General features: G+C 42.6%; 1 protein-coding gene across 1 annotated transcript in view; it reads right to left on the bottom strand.

Moving 5' to 3' along the window:
* OTOF (otoferlin) overlaps positions 1-22,106 on the bottom strand; it is a 1,162,910-nt gene that overhangs the window by 153,994 nt on the left and 986,810 nt on the right. The window contains exons 23-29 of the mRNA XM_078649977.1: positions 19,341-19,530; positions 15,138-15,262; positions 13,033-13,167; positions 11,423-11,584; positions 7,209-7,328; positions 4,359-4,520; positions 2,730-2,892 (exon numbers count right to left, since the gene is read on the bottom strand). Of these exons, the coding sequence (XP_078506103.1) occupies positions 2,730-2,892; positions 4,359-4,520; positions 7,209-7,328; positions 11,423-11,584; positions 13,033-13,167; positions 15,138-15,262; positions 19,341-19,530 (1,057 nt within the window). The remainder of the gene's footprint in view (positions 1-2,729; positions 2,893-4,358; positions 4,521-7,208; positions 7,329-11,422; positions 11,585-13,032; positions 13,168-15,137; positions 15,263-19,340; positions 19,531-22,106) is intronic.

The raw sequence follows: 22,106 nt of genomic DNA, 5'->3' as shown, positions 1-22,106 counted from the left end.
TTGAAAGTCGTTTTTTTGAGGAAACTCTGGGACTCTTTTTTAGAGACCTTTTAATTAATTTTCTGTCTTAATGGTTTTGTCTCTAGGAACAGCCCCACAACAACCACCCCGCCCCTCCCCTCTACCCCCACGTCCTGACGAAGACCCGCGTAGTAAGGATCTACCGTCCTACATCCTATGGGTCGAAACGTAGACTTTTCTACTTATTTAAACTCCTACAGAACAATTTTATGTATATAGCTGTATAGGAGATTTGTTTTTTGAAATTAATTTCAATCTGATGTGTTTACACTGCATTTGACCCCACCTTTGGGGATCTATTTATTTTGTTCGGTGATCAAAAATGCTGACTGATATAATTGAAGTATGATATGTGATGTTTGAACATTCAAGAAATGTTTTTTTCCTTCCTTGCACCTTCCCCTCTCCCCTGTGGGCTTATTGAATTTCTATGTATTGTATAAATACCTATGCTTTGACTAATGACCTAATGAATGTTTAGGATTGGTGCGGTGAAAATAAAAACACCTTGCACCTGGATTCGATCCCCCCTTTTTTTTGAATTAATTTACTCAAATTGGTGTGAATTTAATAATTTGTTGTGCTTTGTCTGGGACCCCCCTTCTTACATACCGAGCAATTACCCAGGTCCCACTGACTATATGGGTCCAACCCCTTAAACTTAATATAATATATCTCTGCATTCATGGGCACATGAATTAAAAAACAAGATGGAAGTAACAACTTGTGGTGCTGATGCTGTAGACGATTTTAGGCTGATGTGCCACCGCGCTTTGTATTGTTTCATTACCACTGTGAGAAAGGTGCTGCTTTGCCATTTGGAAAGAAGCATGGATTGGAGGATTGAAGCACAGTGGGCCAAGCACTGTATTACATGGTGCCATTCTTTGTCTTGTAGATGAAACAGTTGTGAGATCTATTGCCAGCTTCCATACATTTATCATCCCAGTTTATTAGTGATTTCTGGATCTATTTTCAGTTTTATTCAGCAAGTCCAAGAAAATTATCTAACCTGTAAATGTAGTAGTACTTGTATAGCGCCCGAATCGACCCCCGAAGGGGTATCTCAGGCGCTTGTACGCATACCGCTGTGGAACCCTTCTTGGCTTTCCATGTGAAGTGCCCACTCCTGGGCACCCCCAAGGTGAAGCCAGGCATCCTAGTGTTGTTTGGGCCGTTGTGGAGATTAAGCAAGCTATTGCCCAGAGTTGCAGAGTGGTACCAATGATTAGAATAGGCACCGAGGCGAGAAATATCAGGTCCGAGGAAATTGAGCCCAAGACCCTGCCGAGGCGGGAATTGAACCCTGGTCCCGGGCTAGACCTCTGCATCAGGGTCTGCCGCTCTAACCATTGAGCCACACTTCCCCACCTGGTTATTTAAATGTCTTGGTTGAGGATCCCTTAAATACTGCACACACCTCTGACAGGTGGTGCACAGGCCCACACACTCAGAATCATGCTTCCCCACAAGGCTGACATGCACGACACTCAGCTTCACCTGATGGTGCAGAGGCGAGCTTGCGCTGTGAAGCACAGGATTTGTATGGTAATCGTACCCTTCCAGCATAAATTCTTAAGTATAGACAAACTCAGGACGATCCTACGCATTGGACGTTTGCTCTTTACTACAGTACACATGCAATGCATTGTTATTTTTGAAAAATGAACACATTTCACCTTGTTTGTGCCTGGTTCAAGTAGAGAGCTGTTTTTGATGCAAGGCCCGGTCTGACTATCTTAGCAGATCAGGCTTTGCATTGAAATCCACGGATGGTTGTATTGATCTGTGACAGCAACGCCCCCTCGACGCAAAGCATAGTAAAGCACTGCAAGGTGGTTTTTGCACTCAGAAAAGGGCACCTTTCCAGAGCTCAACACCTTTTGCACTGGATAGTACATAGCAAGTTCCACCGTGCATTACTGCAAAGCCTTAGTAAATCTAGGTCCAAGGGTTTTATGTGAATTACACAAAACCATAATGTAAGAGCCGGAGTGATGGGAAAAGGCATAATATTCTACTAATGTAAATATTTAAATAAACTGTGAATGTTAAAAAGTGGATGACTAAGAGCTGACAATAGAGTTAGAATAATAAATAGTTACAGGTTGAGGTTAAAGAATTTGATATAGCGTCAATGTAAAGCTTAGAGTAAATGTGATGGTAAACTGTAAGGCTAGGATTGTCTCTTTCTTTATTAAGGGTTAGTTCTTACTATAAACATAATGTACTCCTTCATGATAGCATTCTGCATTTTTACATAGACACTCAGAGCCAATCACCTTCATTCCATATAGTCCGATTGTTCTTCTGTGACCTTAGCCCCACTTTTTCCCCCTTGACCTTCTGCTTACAACACACATTTCAGTAAAGCTACTGTTAAGACAACGCCTTGATGCTCTCCCCCAGGAAAACCTTAAAACAAGCTTGTTCCTAGAGATAGGTGTAGGTTTCAGGTGAATTCTATTTCAGTCATTCATCAAGGCCAATAGGGTATCTGTTGCCCCTACTGGGACTGCAGAGAGCTGACTCTTAATATGCAAACGTTAAAGGTTGTTGCAAGAGACCTGGATTGAGTACAGGTCCCTAGTCCAGAAGCGGGGGTCTTGTTTTGCAGGCACCTCACTACCATAGAGCCTACTTGATGGAGAGAGACTTCCTCAAGGACCACAGAGTAGGGAGAAAGGGAAATTCTGCATGTACATTACCTGCAGTGCTCCAGTTTTGTGCTTTCTTGTCCGGAGGCCTGTAGATGAACTTCCTCAGCGAGCTGACGGCATGTGAACCCACAAGAGTATATCTGCCAAAGGCTCTGCAATCCACCACTCGAATGTTCAACGGTGGATGAAGCAGCTCATTCTCCGGCAAGTCCTGGGGATAAACAAAAACATGCTCATTGTCTTATCATGGTAGGCTTCTTTGGAGTGTCAGTGTTTGGGGCTATGTGAAATAGGCTCCAGACACAACTGGTAAGTAGGAAGGGGCAGGGACTGTCCAGGGAACACAAAAACGAAGAGCGGTTGGACGCATGCGAAAAAATAGATGAGTGATACAGAGTGGAACATAGAAATAGGAGTTTCCATAAGGGTCTCCTCTTTGTGACTTGTAATAATTGTAGTGTGCCATATCGTATAAAAATCGTCGATGTCAGTCCTGCAGCGTCAGAACACACATTGAAGAATGTTTAGCAGGCCACCTAGGAAGCATTTAAGAATGACGGAAAACCTTAGTGGGAACCAATCGACACCTACTGAAATGCACTGCTCAGTAGAGCATGTCTACTTGAAAATAACACTTTAAGGGCACAATATTCATAAAATCATTAAAAAACAGAATTGGAACCTCACAGCAGTCTTTATACATCATCTTGGTGCATGTGACCACCCCCTTTATAATTTGTTTTCCTTACTTTTAATTGATTAATTTTTATCTTTAACCTATTTTTATAATGTACAGTGAACTACGTAATTGCAGGTGATGCCGTGGAGGCGATGTAGTGGTAGGTCGAAGTAGTGGAGGGTTGTAATGTGAGTGCACTTGTAGTGTGTGGGTGCACCCTTGCTACTATGTTGACCGGTTGAGATACTTAATATGTAAAAAATTTGAAGCACCTAGGCCTTCCATCCCTGTTGTCCACAAAGTGAAAAAGCCGGGGTAAATGTTTTTTACACCCCTTTAGCATTTTGTGGATTGCAAATGCCTCCCATTTGTGCCTGCCATTACCGTCACTTGCTATCTGGAGGAAATTGGGAAGTCAAAACTATGTGGTAGTGGTAGTACTGCGCACAACATAAGCCACAGATGTTTTTGCATGCTATTTCCAAATGAATAATGCATTGTAAAAACAGACCAATATCATGCACACACGCTGCATTGCCGAAGGTGTTTTTGCACTGGGTATGGCTATGCAACTTAGATTGAAGCCTTTAAATATTGTTTGTTGATGAACTAGAACCAGATGGTAATACATCCAAGAGCCACCAGCTCTAATGGCTGCATTAAATAGTAACATAAAAAAGGGACCCCTCCCAAACTTGTACATTTGCAAAACTAGCAAGTATGAATAAACATATCACTCATCACTTCAAACTACTCGACCGCATTAAAACAGTTGTGGTGCTCTGACGTACCTAGCATCGCATGCTCTGCATAAGCGCAGACACCACGTCAAACTACTGGACATGGAGACCAAAGTTGGGGTGCTCAAGTGTGCCTAGGACCCCCACTCTGTGAAGGGGCAAACGCCACACTCACCACGTCAAACTGCTAGACAAGGGCGCAACATTGGTGTGCTCCAGTGTACCTGGCACCCCCTGAAGGGACAAACACACACTCACCACTTCAAACCATTTGACCAGGGTGCTGAAGTTGGGGTTCTTCTTGTAGTTCTGGATAAGGGCAGACTGCACCCCTTTGCCGGCACACTCAATGTCCACCCTGGGCCTGTCCACCTGGGCCAGGTTAACTCTTTTCAGGTCTCTCAGACCCCAGAACAGAATCTGAGGAAAAGGAAACAATATGATTTTACATGGGTTAGAATGATAATGGTGACAGCCAAAAGTTATGGTATTTTGGAACTATTTAAGCAGTTCACTAAGAGTTTGGCCGAACTGTTCACAACCTTCTGTTGGCTTGTTACATGCACTCAAGGTGCCATGGGGTGAAGGATAATCGAATTCATTTTCACATAACATAGATTAGTCTCACACTGAGAGCATTCTGAACCATGCCTGTTGCTATGGCCATAGCATACATCATTGGACAGGAGATTTATGCTCAACCCAGCATCTTTCATCTGAGACACACAAACCATAATTCTGTTTTTTATAACCCAATTCTTAATTAAATTTTTCAAAATTAAACAAACAATGATCAGTAATTAAATATCTTTATGTAAATAGAAAGTACCAAGGATACATTATGAGAAATGAACAAAAAACTATAAAAACAAAAGAAAACAGGATACGCAAAAAAAATACAATTACCACATTTACATATACAGATGCTTCATTAATACAGCAGAATGTTTATTACAAGAGATAAAGAATTTAATGTGAACAAAATATAGGAAACATTTGTAAATCCTTCCACAGTAAATCTACATTGTATAATCAGAATCATCGTGAACCTAGAAAAGGACCGCCTGTATGATCAAAGTGATGTAAATTGACATTTAATTTATAATTCATTCTTTCAAAGTTAGCAAACATATCTTCAAACCATGAGTGGAGTGTTGGAATGACATTGGTCCTCCAAAAACGTAAGGTATTAACTTTGGCTAGGCTGAGAGCAAGGGAAAGCCTTTTAAAGGCTTTCCACTGCTGAATGGATATATGCGATAATTCTGAAGTATCGTCCAAAGCATCATTTTGACTAATAGGTATTACCGGCACCCTTCTTCAGGTTGCCTTTTTCTGTTAAAAAATGTATGAAGCCACAGAGCTAGGATCCATCCATACGTTGCCCTTTTGCATATTTTAGGCCAGTTTGATGAATCTCTTTTTTATTGCTGTTCTTTGATTATTCATCGTCAGTAAATGAAACAGATTTGCATCAAAATGGCCGTCATCCTGTAAGATGACTGTGGTGTAGGGGTAAACGACAGGTAATCAGAGGGGCTATTGGTAATAGGTGAAATATGGGATATGGGACATTCTGAGTTGTTATATAAAGCCAGCAGATGCATAGTCAAACCCATGCTTTAGAAACGTTTACAATGGATTGTCTATGTGGAGCATTGATTGCCTGTACCTTCTTATTCTGTGATCTTATATCCTGAAATCTACAAGATGGTTATTTAATAATGGGCTGCATATGTTCATTGATAGTACATACCAAGAGCAAAGTGTATGAAGATCCGTTTTGATTGGACAGAGTTTCAAAAAGCTAATATTGCAATGCTCTTATTGGTTAACAGTTCAAATAACTCACTGGGGATGACCATGGAGGCATTCTCACAGATGAAAAATGTCCAGTTTTCTTTTCCTAGTTTATAGTGCGCCCTCTCATTCTAGGCCTCTCTGTAATAGAGATAATCAGAAGTATGCAGCTGCTTTGTGCAGTACAGATTTAATCCCCATCACACCTTTGAGTAAGTCAATTCTTTAGTATGGCAATCTGTGGACCAAACTACTCTCCCATGTGTACTTGTCTGCACAATTTCCAGAAGCTATAATATGGACTCCAGACAATAATGCAAAGCTCAATTTTATAAACTCAATAAAATCTTTGTGATGAGAATTTATCTCTTTAAATATTTGTGGTTAAACAGAATTTTATAGACATTCTTACTAGGCCTTTTCATCTTTCACTAGTCTTCTTCAGGATGCTGCACATTATGATATTAATTTTGCCAGAAACGTTAAGTCACCTTTGTCTGTAAAAGCAAATGGATTATTTTGCCTTATAGAGTAGAAAGAATAATTTAAACCTGAGCCCTGTAGATTACAACATTTCTTTTCAGGAGCAGGATTAACCCATTGTGGTTATTTGCAGTTACTCTGTGCTCTGTCTGGCACAAGTCTGGGGATTGCTCGTGATCCCCTTTAGAGAGGATATGCTTCACGAGTTTGGACTAGATGATTCATTTTGGAGCAGGACCAACAGTGATATACACTTGTTTTGCCCCAGTCTGCAATGGCGCACTGAGGGAAAAGATGGACGGCGATGCAACCCAAAGTAATCACGAGTTGGTGGGATTATTTCAAGCATTCTACCCAACACTTTTTTGTTTTATATTGAGACACTTTAAGGTCAATGTGAATGCCCAGGCGCCCATAGCGCCCATGCATATAAAACACTGAGTCCTAGGAATCAAGACGCACCACAAGGAAGAAGCCTAATAGGGCTGACACTGGCCATGTCATGCTCTCATTCCTCTGCAGATGGAATGTGGTTTGGTAGTTTGCATTCGACTGTTCCTTTTGGAGCAGGAACAAGGCTCACTCACATATGCTTGATTTATCTGTAGTGGAGGAGTGAGAAGAAAATGATGAACTGGAATGTGACCCAGAATAATTACCAGTGGCTGAGGTTGGGTCTAGATTTCCATAGACCACTCTTTTGGTCTTTGAAGGATGAAGTCCTACATTGCTATTTGACAGGCACTTTATTGTGCTGCACTCAAAGCACACAGTGGGAAGCATCATCAAAGCAAGAGTCACTTGGCTGTGATATCAGTAGTTTACCTCAACTCTGTATTTACTCAGAACGGGCCGTATGCCGAGAGGGACTGGTAGTATAGGACCCCTGTCCATATCCGTGGGGCCGTCAATCGCAGGCAGATCAGACTTCCCTGCCGGCCCAATCTGTCAAAGAGAAAACAGTGCGGATTAGATACCATTACCAAACTCAAGATTTACACTCAGCGATGCGATGCTCATGCTATTTTGCCCAGCAGGCGCCATGCTCACATGCTCTGGTTTATCAGTCTGTTTCTGGAAGCAAATCTGATGCAGTACAGTTGATCAAGGGAATCTCACTCATCTGAATGTCTCCTTTGATTACTTGTAAAATATAATTGACCCTTTCAGTTGCAAGTGTTCAACACTTACATTAGACGAGAGTGTAAATCACACAGAGAGGGAACAAACTCATAACAACAAATTGACATGTACACAGGCCTAAAGTATTCTGTAATGGTTGACTGCTTCTATTCAGTTACGGTTACATTATTGTGAAAGCATGGGATTCCCATGATATGCTAAACATCACATGATGTGCTAAATTGAAATCCCGAAGCCCATACCCTCAGGTCAGTCCACTACTCGCTGGTGAAGCTATCTCAAAGGGGTTATGTCATTAGAGAAGACACAACACCTTCTATCAACAAATGGTCAGGTGCAGCCAGTACATGCACTAGCACCTCTAAGAGAGTAGAAAGACCATTCCCTACTACAAGTATAAGCCCTGGAGGTCAGGGCAACCATGCCAGAACTCTAAAGTGATCACTGGAATGTGAACGGAATAATGGCTGCTACAGACAGCACTCCTTTCACACAAACTTCCACCCTAACCTCATGCATTTGGGTGGTTCAGACACACAACAGCACACAATCAGGAGAATGGCTTATGTCACTGCCCCATAACCATATAGTACTTCCACTCCCCCAATAACACCAACACCTCCTATTGCCAGTCTTGTGAGCTAATAGCATAAAGCAATGTTGAATCATGGACTACGCGTTGGTAGCATGCTGCTTCCCATTGGATGGGCTTCGGCTTACATGACTGGTGCGCCGCGGGGAGGGGATTTTGCTTGATTTTAAGAACTTTGCTGACTGGGAAGGGGCCAGCACAAAGCATGTTCTTCTGAACTGTAAGAGTTTGACATGCTGGTGTGCAGTAGTATTGGGTGCCAGTTGTTCGCCTTTAATGCTGGCACTACATCTAATTAATGATTGCACTTTTCTGCAATAGATTGAGACATTCAAATATTGTCACCATGTAAATAGCCACAGTACAGGTCTGATACCATGTATGGCTTTAACACAGTGAGCAGTGTTATTTACTTGCAAATATACAGCATAAGTGTTCAGGCCATGAACATGTGCTAAAATCAATCCTAAGTTATGCCTGTTGAGGTGATATGGGAAAACTGATCTAAAATGGGGAGCCCAATTCATCACAGATTCCTAGTAGACCTTTCAAGATCCCTGTTGACACAATACAATAGCCTATGACCCCCATCCACCTGCTATACTTCAGCAAACGCTAACACCTTGCCTGAGAGCCACACCTCTCCCCTCTGCATCTTCTATGAAATGCATGCACGGCTCGGTACCACAAATTCAAACCAACCTGAATACACCATGATCAGTATGGAACAAGCGCTCGCCATCCTCTAGCCTGTATGCACTGCAGGAGAATTCTCCAATTGCAAAGGCAAATAGTAAGTATATAGACAGAACAGTTTTTGATGTTGACAGGTACAGTCCATCACTTTCAGAGTGGTCAGACGTTATATAAACCCACTCCCTACTCATACCAAACCAATACATTATAAAAAAATATCTACTAACATCAACCACTTGTTCTTAAATAATATAACCACCATGTGCCGTAAACCTGCCTCTGCAAACACAAATAACCCACATCCCATCAGCCACATTCTTTTGCAACAGCCTCCCTGCCCCCTACTCCTGGTACACTTTTCATCACGCCCACAACTTTGTGAACATCTTAATATCACACCAAGAACTCTCATAAGATAAACAAATGATGCCATCTTCCCTCACTAAGACTATCTTATTATTCGCTCTTTCAACTCAACACCTTCCTCCATCATGGTACTACAAGTAAATTCTCACTCCTTTAAAACAAATCTTATGTTGACTCAAATGATCTTACCAATTACCAACCCTTCCCCTGAAAACAGCAGTGGCAATGCAAAGATCTTGTCGAACACCTCAACCTCGATCAGGGCTATCCATTATATTTCTGCTCCCACGGCCACATTGGAGGCTACAGTGCGGAGGTTGTTATTAATGTCTTTACGTTCACTAATAAGGTAGAAAAACAACTCCACCCCGGTTCACCTACATCTATCAGTGCCCTTCAACACTGATCATCACCACATCCTGAATAGATACCACTCAAGCAATTCTCAGCTGGTTCGCTTATGGCAGATATACTAAGAATCAATTCAGTAATAGTAATCGCGAATTGCACACCAGCTTTTACTGAATCACATCTGATTTTGTGAACTGACATATACCAGTTAATGTGCAAAATCAGCATTCGTAGCGGGTCGCAATCTAACCTAGCTCATAAATATGCATGTGGTAGGTCGCGAATTGCGACCTACTACGACAATCACAGGTATGGTGGAATACTCTTTGCGGATTATGGCTGATTAATGAATTTGCTGGTCCATCCCATCATTAATATGTGACGGGCTTAGTGTCAGGCCTGAACATTGACTCAACAAATACATAAAATACAATAAAATAAATAATATTTAGACTTTACATGGGTAAGCAAGATATTGCCCTGTAAGTGTATGCTGCCATCACACAGCTGTAAGTCAAAGTGTCCACAGCCTGGGGCATTAATCACCAACTGCCGGGATATCCAATCTAAGATGTTATTCACCCCTTGCCCTCTCAGAGATCAGCTCAATCATAGAGCTAATCCATTGGCTGTATAGTTCTGAGCTTGCTCTTTCCCAACCAATCAGAAACAGGGACTCATAAAGTCTTCAGGTGCTATGAAACCATAGACACACAGTACACTGTCAGGATTCAAGGTAAGAAGCAGAATACTAAAAAGCACAAAGTCAGATAAATAAAAAGTAGAGTACAACACAAAATCACAGTGAACTATAATACAATCAAGTGTTAGCAAATAAAGAGTATGCATTCTTTAGTCATTTTATGCTTTTGCCTGTCCTAGATAGGAGATACTCATCTGCCTGTAGTCAATATTTTGTAAAATAATGTCCATCCTTGCATGCATGTGACAAATAAACTTCAAGAGTGCTAATTCAGAAAAGTTTTTCCCCTCTGAAGGCATCTCTGACAAGAGTGACTATGAATATACATCATCAGCTGCCATAGTTTTAGGTCATTGATTTAAAAATAATGTTTCATCTGAAAGCAGGACATCTAAAAGCACCTTGATTTTAGGCAAACTGGGGTCAGTGACAGCAAGTAGGGCAGCCCTTATCTCTCGATCATCAAAGGGAATCTGGCAGCATGAGGGACAACACAGAGAAAGAGAAAGGAGAAAAGTAGGAAAAAGCATAGACAGAGATTATAGTGTGGTATGATCCTGGAAACACTGCAGGTGAAGAAAAAGCATATGTCATCTACATGCACAGTCAACAAGAGGAAAACTTCCGGTGTGCAAGCTAAGTGTTACCCTTCCCCACCACGGAAGGTAAAAGTTACTTTTGCAGTGTAATAAATGGCTGGAATTTGTAGTCTATCATACAAAAGATTGTGTTGATTCCTATTCCACACAAGATGAAACAATCAAAAATGTGCAGAGTCCTGCTAATTTGTTGGAGTTTCAGCTTCCCACTTTATTGGATGAAAGTTGTCTACATGACTAGCTGTCCTTACCCCTTAGCTGCGGTGGCTATTCCGCCTCAGCGCTAAGGGGAAGGCGGGGCCACGCGGCGCTCCCGTACTCATGACGGAACCGCTGCGTCACGGCCCTCGGGTGAGCTGTGCTTGTGACGGAACGGTTCCTTCACGGCCCCACCCGCTCTTTAGAACGTCAGCGCAGGCGCGGAATTCGCGCCGCGCAGGTGCGGCGAACGGGCCTTGACGGAACCGTTCCGTCACCAGCACAGCCCACCCGAGGCTCGTGACAGAACGGTTCCGTCACGAGCACGCAAAGGGTTTAACTAGAGCCTTTCATAATTCAAGAAATACCTGTTGCAGGCATCTTGTCTTACCTGGAGGAGTTCGAAAGCTGCAAGCAGATCCCCAGCGGTGGAGTTTCCTCGGTATATCTGGTAATATTCAAGTTGTGGAGGGAAGCGAGGAGGGCAGTACCTTTCATCGGACATTTTTACCACAGGTTTGGCAAAGGTCCGGCCCATGAAATCTGCTTTCCCCTAAAAGAAACAGAGAACACATTGGATCAAAAGAAGGCATGCCATTGAAATGAACCTCTGTTCACAGTTTTGAAAAGGTTTCCAGCAGGTTGCTCAATTTCAAATGTGAAATTTCCACATTCACGCCTAGTACATTTTTAGCCGCTTCATTCATGCATTCAAAGGCAAGCATGGCCATCAAAGGAAACCCAGGTCAGATCTGTTCTCAACACCAAAAAAACAGTTCACATCTGTTCTGGACAACAAAGAGACCAAAATCAAAAAATAAGACATACTTTTATATCCTTTTTTCACATCTTTTTATTAAGGTTTTTGTTAACACAAAAACAAATAACATTAAAAATGTCTTCCACTAAATAGTATGAATACAAAGGTGTTCATCCTTTATTAGTATAAATCAAGTACACTGACACCCCAGATACTGACAGTGCAGAGCACCCTCATCATGCTGAAGTGGCAAAAAGATCCACTTCATCCACCCAATTCTCATCTAAAGTTTTCCAGATTGTTTCTCTCATTGTAATGTGCTTAGTTGAATGAAAACAAACTGGGCGATTCTTCCACATTGACCTATACTAAGGGAGCTTCTAATGCTACCCAATTAAGAATATATCTACATGTAATTAAAAACATCAATTCACTTTTAGGATTGCTTAGTTGTTTATTTATATTCTGATGGTTTCATTGCATTCTATTGTGGATTATGGATACTTGGTTACTTTTTGTGCAACTTATTTTGTACACATTTGTTTTCAGCTAATATTCAGGAAGAAAGATGACAACCATGATTGGAGAACATTGGTAAGGTTCATGGTTGAGAGACTGACTGTCACACCATAACTGTGACCATTTGTGAACTACCATCCTATTAGTACCCAACCTCTGATAGGCTGCCTATTTAGATTAGGCCTATTCTTTTTAGAGAGTATGGCAATTTGGGGCCTTCACACTTAAATCTTTCACCTCCTAAACCATTCACTCTCTGTCCCTAAATCCTTCACCTCTAAACCCTTCATCCTTCCCCTTATTAGTATCTTAAAACATAATCCTCTTTAAATATTAATTATAAATTTTCATTATATTTCTTCCAATTAATTGACAGATGGTGAGATTAAATTGCATCCATGTGGAAATGCCCACAAGGAAATTGATTGGCAATGCAATGGATGCAAACAAATTGTACGTTCCAAATGATAAAATGATGATACATATATATAGAATGAAATTAGGTCTAGGCATTATCACACTCACTCTATTGCCCTTGGAGGTATGAAAGACTGAGTGGAACTGCCAGCATTTAAAGCTGTGTTTTTCAGGTAACATACTGATCTCTGCAGTGGATGTTATTCGACTGAGCTAACTTACCAGAGTAAATGAGCTTCCTTCTTTCAAGATCATGGTGAAGTAGGCTCTAAATATCCCTTCCTAGGCATCTCAGTTGTACTTACCACAGTGTCCTGATCGTAGATCTCTATGACGATGATGGGTGGGTCATCTCGCATCTCGTGGGCTTCACCGTACAGCTCCACATTGTCGAACACCAGCAACTGGTCCCAGGTGGGACACAGGGTCTCGTTAAGTACCTGGAAGAATCATAGGACCAATGGACAGCTGAATTGAGAACTGCTCCACAGAATACATTTGCCTGGCTTAGGTTCTAATAAAGTATGAGGGGCTGTTATGGGGGGGTCAGTGCCCATGAGCATCAGCATTGTTTGTTCACCCAATGAATGTGTTCCACAATAAACATGCACATAAAACATCTAGGATTGAACATTTTCTGATTTCCTATGCACTTAATACATTCTTTATCATTATGATATTCAAATGTGATGGAATAATCAATTGCTGCAAATATTTCCTGTTGCTTCATTATGTGGTAAGACAACACGAAAGACTGCTGTGTTTTGGATGGTCCATTCTATATTATTATAGCCTTTTGTTGTCAAAAGATAGCCAAATGTACCTTTTAAAAATAAACATTTATGATTTTGGAGCCTCTTACTACAGAAAGTATGAATTTGTCAAAAATGTTAGCAATGTTCATTTTGCATTGCTTTTGCTGCATTAACAGACTTTAAATGCAGCACAGATTTTGCTATATTTCATGTTCACCGTAGGTCATATAACAAAAAGAATTTTGCATGATCAAAATATAGAGCAAACTGATATTAAACAATGGTTGTTGCTTGCAAATTAAGAAGTAGGCAAACTTCGGGCCTTAGCTGGAGTTTGGCAGAGTGGGAGCGCTTCCGTAAATTAGCAGCCCTAGGGCCCTCACAAACTTGCAGTACCCTCACTTTATTTAGAGTTGGGGAAAGTGCCTGGTCTACACCGGTGGAAACTCCACTGACTACCAGTGTAACATTTGATGTAGGGAATAATCTGCTAAAGGGCCACCAGGACACAATGTTGGCCACCAGCCCTTTAGAGAGAAGGGTGACCATCTCTCATTTTCCCTGCCAGTGTCCAAGGCCGGACTGGCTACCGGGCTTTCATTAATAAACAATGCAAAACAAATGTTTAAGAAAGTACGCTTTAAAGCTATTTGTTTTGCATTGTTTATTTCGAAGCGCCGGCAACTCCCCATAAGCCCCCCAGCAGCAAATCTGGACCCCACCCTGCCACCCCTGCAAAAAATGCCAGTTAGCCAGTTCGGCCCTGCCTGTGTCCACCATGAAATGCACACCGTGCAAACAAAATTTGACTCAAACTTCGTAACATAGAGTAACATCTTGAGAATCCAAGTTGTACACCATTGATTAGGCCTAGAAAGATCAAAAGTGGTCCAGGGTTACTTGTATTTCCTCCTGGAGGAGGCCTCATCTGCCAGTTCGGGCAGACTGTTCCCTTAAGGGGCAGGATCAGTGCTGATTTGCATAAGGAGGGCCTCTGTCTAGAGTGGCACAATGGGTGAAAACATGTGGGTTGCAATGCTACCCAGAGCGACTGCCAGTGGAGTAGACTATTTGCAAGCATTCCTCCCATCACCTTTTGGGTGTTTGATGTAAATATAGGAGAGTGCCCCCATTTACAAAGAATGCTTTCCCGTACCCTCATAACCAGTCCATTCGTTTTAGAGACAAGTGTCTACTGCCTGGTCGATCAACACTTTTCTTCTCTAGATACTATCTTCAACAGAATGAACCTCTTTCTTGCAGACTGCCCGCTCTTGACATGAATGTACCCATCTGCACCCATGCACACCACATCTCTGCCTTCATATGACTGCCATGTTTTCAACTAATGGGCCTGTCCAGAACACCTCCACTTCAACATTTAGAAAGAGTCTCTTCTCATCTCCACCACACACTTTCCTTCTTATATCACCAATCTCTCTTGACCATGTGTATATCTTCTTTGACCACACGTCCTGTGTATTTGGCCTTGGACATTGTGTGTAATAAATGGTGCTGCAGAATGAGCTTAAAAGTAAGATGTTATACTGCCAACACTTCAGTCCTTTTTGACAAGCTCTCTAGCCAAAGCTGATGAGAGGGTGGTTTGAAAAAACAGACTGTGCTCGAGTGGAACTAGTAGGACAGCCACCTACCTCAGTGCACTGACTATGAGAGATGAAGAAAACCCTGGCGAAAGGATCCGACAGGCCACTGCTATCTGCAGCGAAGAGGCTGCGCGCCTGGTACATGTGCGCTCTGAGCTGGAAGACCTGCTTCTCTGGAGGGAGACAGAACAGAAAACAAAATGAGCATTGTTAGACTGGCTTCTCAGGAGTGAGACATAGAGGAAAATGTATTACCCATTGTTAGACTGACTTCTCTGGAGTGAGAGTCAGGGAAAAGAATTACACATTGTTAGACTGGCATCTCTGGAGAGAGGCAAATAGGAAAAAGAATTACACATTGTTAGACTGGCATCTCTGGAGAGAGGCAAATAGGAAAAAGAATTACACATTGTTAGACTGGCATCTCTGGAGAGAGGCAAATAGGAAAAAGAATTACACATTGTTAGACTGGCATCTCTGGAGAGAGGCAAATAGGAAAAAGAAATGCACATTGTTAGACTGGCATCTCTGGAGAGAGGCAAATAGGAAAAAGAAATGCACATTGTTAGACTGGCTTCTCTGGAGTCAGACACAGAGGAAAAAGAATTACACATTGTAACACTGGCATCTCTGGAGTGAGACAGTAGAAAAAGTATTACACATTGTTAGACTGACATCTCTGGAGTGAGACACAGGGAAAATAATTACACATTGATAAGGGGCCGGATGAGGCTCCACCTCAGACAGACAACATCGCTCCCCATCTTCGCAAGAAACCTCAAAACCTGGCTCTTCGACAGAGCCCCTCCTTGATGGACTGGAACCTGCAAAGCCCCACCACCCCCCAGCGCCTTGAGACCCTTACCAGTGAGTAGTCACGCTTAACAAACACTTTGATTGATTGATATAGATGTACGACCATTCCAAATTGCGACTCACAATTTGCGCTCAATTGTGAGTCGCAAATTGGAGAAACAAGAATGATAAACATTGCATGTACCCTCTGGCATTTTATTTATGCCCTCGGAAATAAACACTTGCTTCATTTCCTTATATTTCAGCCCATAGACTCCTCGGAATATCTATAAGTGAAATGCTCTTCGGAGTTCTCCTGGAACACTTCTCGAATTCCAAGACACGTATACATTTATGCAAGCCATGGCGGCATGCAACAAATGTAAATTTGCAGATGTCCTGATGAGAGTTTTGTGCATTTGACCTGGCACCTTCAAGAAAACGAAAAGTTGATAATCAAAACGGTAACTCAACATGTAATGTCAACTCTGCACAAGTATCTGAACTGAGGACATCATGCGGTTTGACAGTGTTGCAGGAATAGTGTAAAGCAGCGAGGTGAGTCCTTCCGCCTCGCCAAACCTACCAATTCCCTGCCTCATTTAGAAGTGGGGAACTGCTGGGTTACCATCGGTGGAGCACTGACCCCGCCGCCAGGCTCACCACAGGTTCGCCGGGTCGCCGTTGCCCACCCTACTGAAGGCGGAATGACTTTCCTTATCTTCTTTGGGCAGGGAAACTGCTGAGGCAGGGAGAATACTCTGTGCACGTTTGTTCAATTTTTGGATTAAATGAACTTCCGTTTTGGGAATTTATTTTCTTTAAACCCAAACATTTGTTGAGCAGGTGCTTCAAACATGAGGTGATTGAATTTTATATTTCACCTTGACATGCACCACACTGGCTCTGGGGCTCATGTCACAACCACCATGACCAGCAGATGTGTGTGGAGGGTGGAGTGGAGCAGTGCTTAATTTGAGCCAGTGGTTTCCGGTGCTCGGCACCGGCACTTAATTGTTAACACCGGTGTTTGTGGCAGTCTGCCACAAGGTGGCGCTGTCTGAAATGACCACAACAACAGTCAATTTTTAATTCAGTATACATTCAAAATGACTATTACCTGCTGCCTAAGCCATTCTTATGGCTATGGGGGCCTGGAATATTTCAATTTGTCACATTGTAGGAGTGTGATGGTTAGTAGTTGTGTTACTACCATTGGCAGCATAGTAGGGGCAATGTGTGGTGCAGGCTGCAGTGCCCTCCTGACGAGAGCTCTAGCACTTATTTCTTTTGACAAATTAAGCACTGGGTTCAGTACAGGTTCAATCAGGGAAGCAGTGGCCTCATTGGTTGGGTGTGGATACAGTCTTAGACTCGTTATGGCAGGTGCCTGTGGGGGGGGGGGGGGGGGGGGGGTACAAGACGAAGCTTCCCTAACACGGAACCTTCACTGAGCTCCTGGTAAGACCCATCCTCAAGCATGCCTTCACAAAAAAGGGGGGGCTCGTGCAGAGGGGGGATTTACTTCATCCTCCAATCCATACTAGAGCAGGCAAGAAAGTGAACACCAATACAAAGCTCTGAAGTTCCCCATCTTATGAATAGCTCACTTGGTCCAGATAAGACACTGGAAGCTCAAAATAATATTTCATTGGTCCAGGCTGCAGCAGGGAAGCCACTGGGGACTTTTCATCAGCTGCAATGCTGAACATTGAGTGTCTTGTCAATCAACACTGTAAACCACTGAAAATGTAAACCTGTGCAATGCTCATGTGGCCTGATCCAACATGTGAGAAGCGTCAAACGAGTACTGGCTGAAGAGGCTGACCCAAAGTGACCATTGGCTGAAAGGGGCTGACCCAAAGTGACCATTGGCTGAAAGGGGTTGACCCAAAGTGACCATTGGCTGAAAGGGGCTGACCCAAAGTGACCATTGGCTGAAAGGGGCTGGCCCAAAGAGTCCATTGGCTGAAAGGGGCTGACCCAAAGTGAACATTGGCTGAAAAGGGTTGACCCAAAGTGACCATTGGCTGAAAGGGGCTGACCCAAAGTGAACATTGGCTGAAAAGGGTTGACCCAAAGTGACCATTGGCTGAAAGAGGCTGAACCAAAGTGACCATTGGCTGAACCAAAGTGACCATTGGCTGAAAGAGGCTGAACCAACGTGACCATTAGCTGACAGGGGCTGACCAAAAGTGACCATTGGCTGAAAGGGGCTGACTGAAAGTGACCAGAGGCTGAACCGAAGTGACTATTGGCTAAAAGAGGCTGAACCGAAGTGACCATTGGCTAAAAGAGGCTGAACCAAAGTGACCATTGGCTGAAAGAGGCTGAACCAAAGTGACCATTGGCTGAACCAAAGTGACCATTGGCTGAAAGAGGCTGAACCAAAGTGACCATTAGCTGACAGGGGCTGACCAAAAGTGACCATTGTCTGAAAGGGGCTGACTGAAAGTGACCATTGGCTGAAAGAGGGTGAACCGAAGTGACCATTGGCTAAAAGAGGCTGAACCAAAGTGACCATTGGCTGAAAGAGGCTGAACCAAAGTGACAATTGGCTGAAAGAGGCTGAACCAAAGAGACCATTGCCTGAAAGGGGTTGACCCAAAGTGATCATTGGCTGAAGGGGCTGACCCAAAGTGACCATTGGCTGAACGTGGTTGACCCAAAGTGACCATTGGCTGAAAGGGGCTGACCCAAAGTGACCATTGGCTGAAAGAGGCTGAACCAAAGTGACCATTGGCTTAAAGAGGCTGAACCAAAGTGACCATTGGCTGAAAGAGGCTAAACCAAAGTGACCATTAGCTGACAGGGGCTGACCAAAAGTGACCATTGTCTGAAAGGGGCTGACCGAAAGTGACCATTGGTTGAAAGGGGCTGCCCAAAAGTGACCATTGTCTGAAAGGAGATGATCCAAAGCTCTCTAATGTACTGTTTGTGGTGTTATCCTAAGACCTGGCAAACAACTGACGCTGCCTGTAGCCAGACCTAAAAGAGCGGGTGAGGGGAAATGCACAAAAAGGGTGGTATCTGTAGTATGCAGGGGGCAGCCGGTCACATGAGGGATGTTTGAGGGGTGGGGAAGAGCACCTATGTTGACAACTTGAATGAATAACATTGTGAGCGGGAAACTGAGTGCAGCAAGGGATCTGCTATGTTGAGTTCCATGTGTGCAGAATCCACCTAAAAACCATCTCACAGTAATTCACTTTTGTTCTGAAAACATTTGTAAACTTGTTTTTACAATTGTTAATATTCTACGATTTGACACAAACAGCATGGATTACTATAGAGTAAGTGGCTAAGCGACAGTTTACCTTAAACAGTAGCGGCACAGTAAGGAATAATACGAGGAAGTACAATTAATATTATTTCATCCAAAAACAGTGGACACGGTCCATCAATACTCCCAACTCAGTTGGCAAAGAAAAGAGAAGGATTAGTCCTTGTTCTTACTTGTGTACACGAGGCTGATGGGCGGGAAGCACTGCAGACCAGGGCCCTTTGCACCTTTGTTTTCTTCGAATCCACAGGGCAGTCCGCTCAGAAAGTCTTTGCGCTGTTTGTTGAGGCCTAACCAAAGGTAGACCTCCATCTTAGCTTGCACCGTCCAGCCGGCCGGTCCGAAGCCCCTCTTACCGGGCAGCTGAGGAAGAAGAAATCACAAGTGTCAGCGGAGGACTCTTCCCTTCACCTATGAGTGGTACCCACCACTGCAGTCCACCAGTTCCTCCGCGTGGAGATCTGCAGTGACGTCTCTTGCCTGTTTCCCAGGATACACAGAGCATCTTTTTCTCAATGTATTGTTTAGTCATATTCTTTACTGGACACAACCTTTACAACACAGTCATTACAGCACACTACATTTACAACGCAGTCATTACATCGCAACATTCTTTACAACGCATGTCACTACAACACATGACACTACAACGCATGTCACTACAATGCAGGCATTACAACGCATAGTACCCCTATACTATCCATCACTTACCCTACTGTTGCACCCCCTGGAGTTAGAATAGTATTTTTTACGCCTACACTATCCAACACTTACCTTAAATGCAATGTAATGGTATGCATTGTAAGGGTATGCGTTGTCAATGTTTAATGCGATGTAATGGAATGCGTTGTAAATGTAGTTTTACAAATTCGTTGTAGTGGCATGCGATGTAAATGTGTGCATTGTAAAGGATGTTGCAATGTAAAAACTGCGTTGTAAAGGCACGCGTTGTAAATATATGCATTGTAACGTCATATATTCGTTCATAAAGAAAAAGCCAATTTCCAATAAAAGATGAACCAACACACATAACACTCATAAGAGTAAGAAATATAGTGAGAACAGATAGCATGATGGCTAGAATTTGCCCTTATGTATTGTTAAAGGTTGTCATACATTTTGAGGCAGTGAAGTATTGTAAACAGTGACATCAGATCAATTATTTTCTCTAGTGCTGCCCAGTTCTTAAATTCTTCTTGGTTCAGCCATGAGCCATTAAGTTATGGGATCTTAAGAGGCTTGGCATGGGAAGTGTCCCATCCTCTTGGTGGTTAGATAAAATATAAAAAATGTATATAGGTGGCAATCTTTATATATTCTATAAAGATTGCCACCTATATAATTTTTTTATATTTTATCTAATTTTAATGAAATGTGTATACCAATCACTGTAATTATGTATTATTGTTGATTTGATTTTTATGTTTCCTTTTTTGATATAATTAAAAATACGGTGGTTTTGTACATGATTCTTGATGTTTATTTTTCCCTTAAAATGTATTAAGATATTTGATATGATTTATCTATAGTTGCCTAGGAAGTTTTTGCTCTCATATTTCATGGTTGGGTTGTGCCATGGCTGGTAGATCAGGTATCAGGAAGCATAATGACCATATTGGGTCCCAATGTCAAGTTGTGTCTGTGATCTCAAGCTCATGCTCCCTCTGACGTCAGCTTCCCTTCTTGCTCAGTGATTGGCTGTGCAGATCAGGCAGTAGGAGCCCCTGATGGTTCATTCTCTGAGGCCGCGGGCTACAAGCGGAGAGCAGTCGCTGCTGGATTCTGTTCTTCAGGGTTGGTCTTCTTCTCAGCGTGTTGCCACCAAGATGAAGGTTGTGTGTGAGGATATCAGCCTTCTCTGCTTGCAGAACAGAGGCCGCCTGCCACGCCCCCCCACCCAGCCTGTTCCTACTGTGCTTGATGATGCACTTATTACCTCACAACTGTGTGATATTACGTCATACCTAATCTCACTTAGGGAAATATGTGTGCGTGGTTCCTCAAATAATCCCGTTCAAAGTTTGTGACGATTCACAGAATTCTGTCCGACCTTTTCGCATAGTGGAAATGACTAGACAAGCAAGGGTTGAAATAATCTCTACCCAGAGTGGAAAGGGGAACAGAACAGCTCACATTTAAGGGGAGTGTAGGTGAAGGGCTTGTCTCCTTGGTGATAAAATAAAAAAACAGTTGTGCCTTTGCACAAAGGATCTGGCATTTGACAGTGCGCATTTAAATTTTGCTCACAATTGTGCATTGAACAAATACCAGCAACATTGTACAATATAGCATTCACAACACTTTTTCAAGATTGCGCCTCCAGATCAGCAACTGGCGCAGCTGTGCAGGTGTCCAGGAAAGCTTTGTGAATATTGAAAAGTCGTAAATCACCCCAAGTGGAACCTTAACTCTATGGAAGCATATTTGCGACTTTTTCGAATACTTAGGGCCACATGTTTGAAGCCTTTTTACGGCCGTTTCTGACCGAAAAAATGCTTTTACAAATGTACAAAACACAAATTGTGATTCGGAAACAGGTTACCGAATCGTAATTTGTGTTTGCAATTAGGTATTTGGAAGGAGGGTGTTTAGAGCATTCCTTCCAAATAGTGATTCGCATTTGTAAGTATGAATGTTTTGCGACCGAAATGTGGTCGCAAAACATCCACATTTTACCACCAACTTGAAGACAGTGGTAACACATTCGCAAATGAACAGGGGTCCCCGAGTAACTCTTTCCCCTTTGAGAATTGTTTGAGAAGAGCAGGCAGTAGTCCCACTGGCCACTGCCTACTCTTAAAAAATGAAAATAATTTTTTTTAATTTTTTTGTTTGAAATGCACCCCATTTTGCTTTAAAGAAAATGGACGGCATTCTAAAAAAAAAGATGGCTTTAATTAAAAAGCAATCACACACATGGTGATCTGATCCCAGCAGGC

Source organism: Lissotriton helveticus, chromosome 6 (assembly GCF_964261635.1).
Source record: "Lissotriton helveticus chromosome 6, aLisHel1.1, whole genome shotgun sequence".
NCBI classification, from domain to species: Eukaryota; Metazoa; Chordata; class Amphibia; order Caudata; family Salamandridae; genus Lissotriton; species Lissotriton helveticus.
This window is presented reverse-complemented; position numbering and strand designations above follow the sequence as displayed.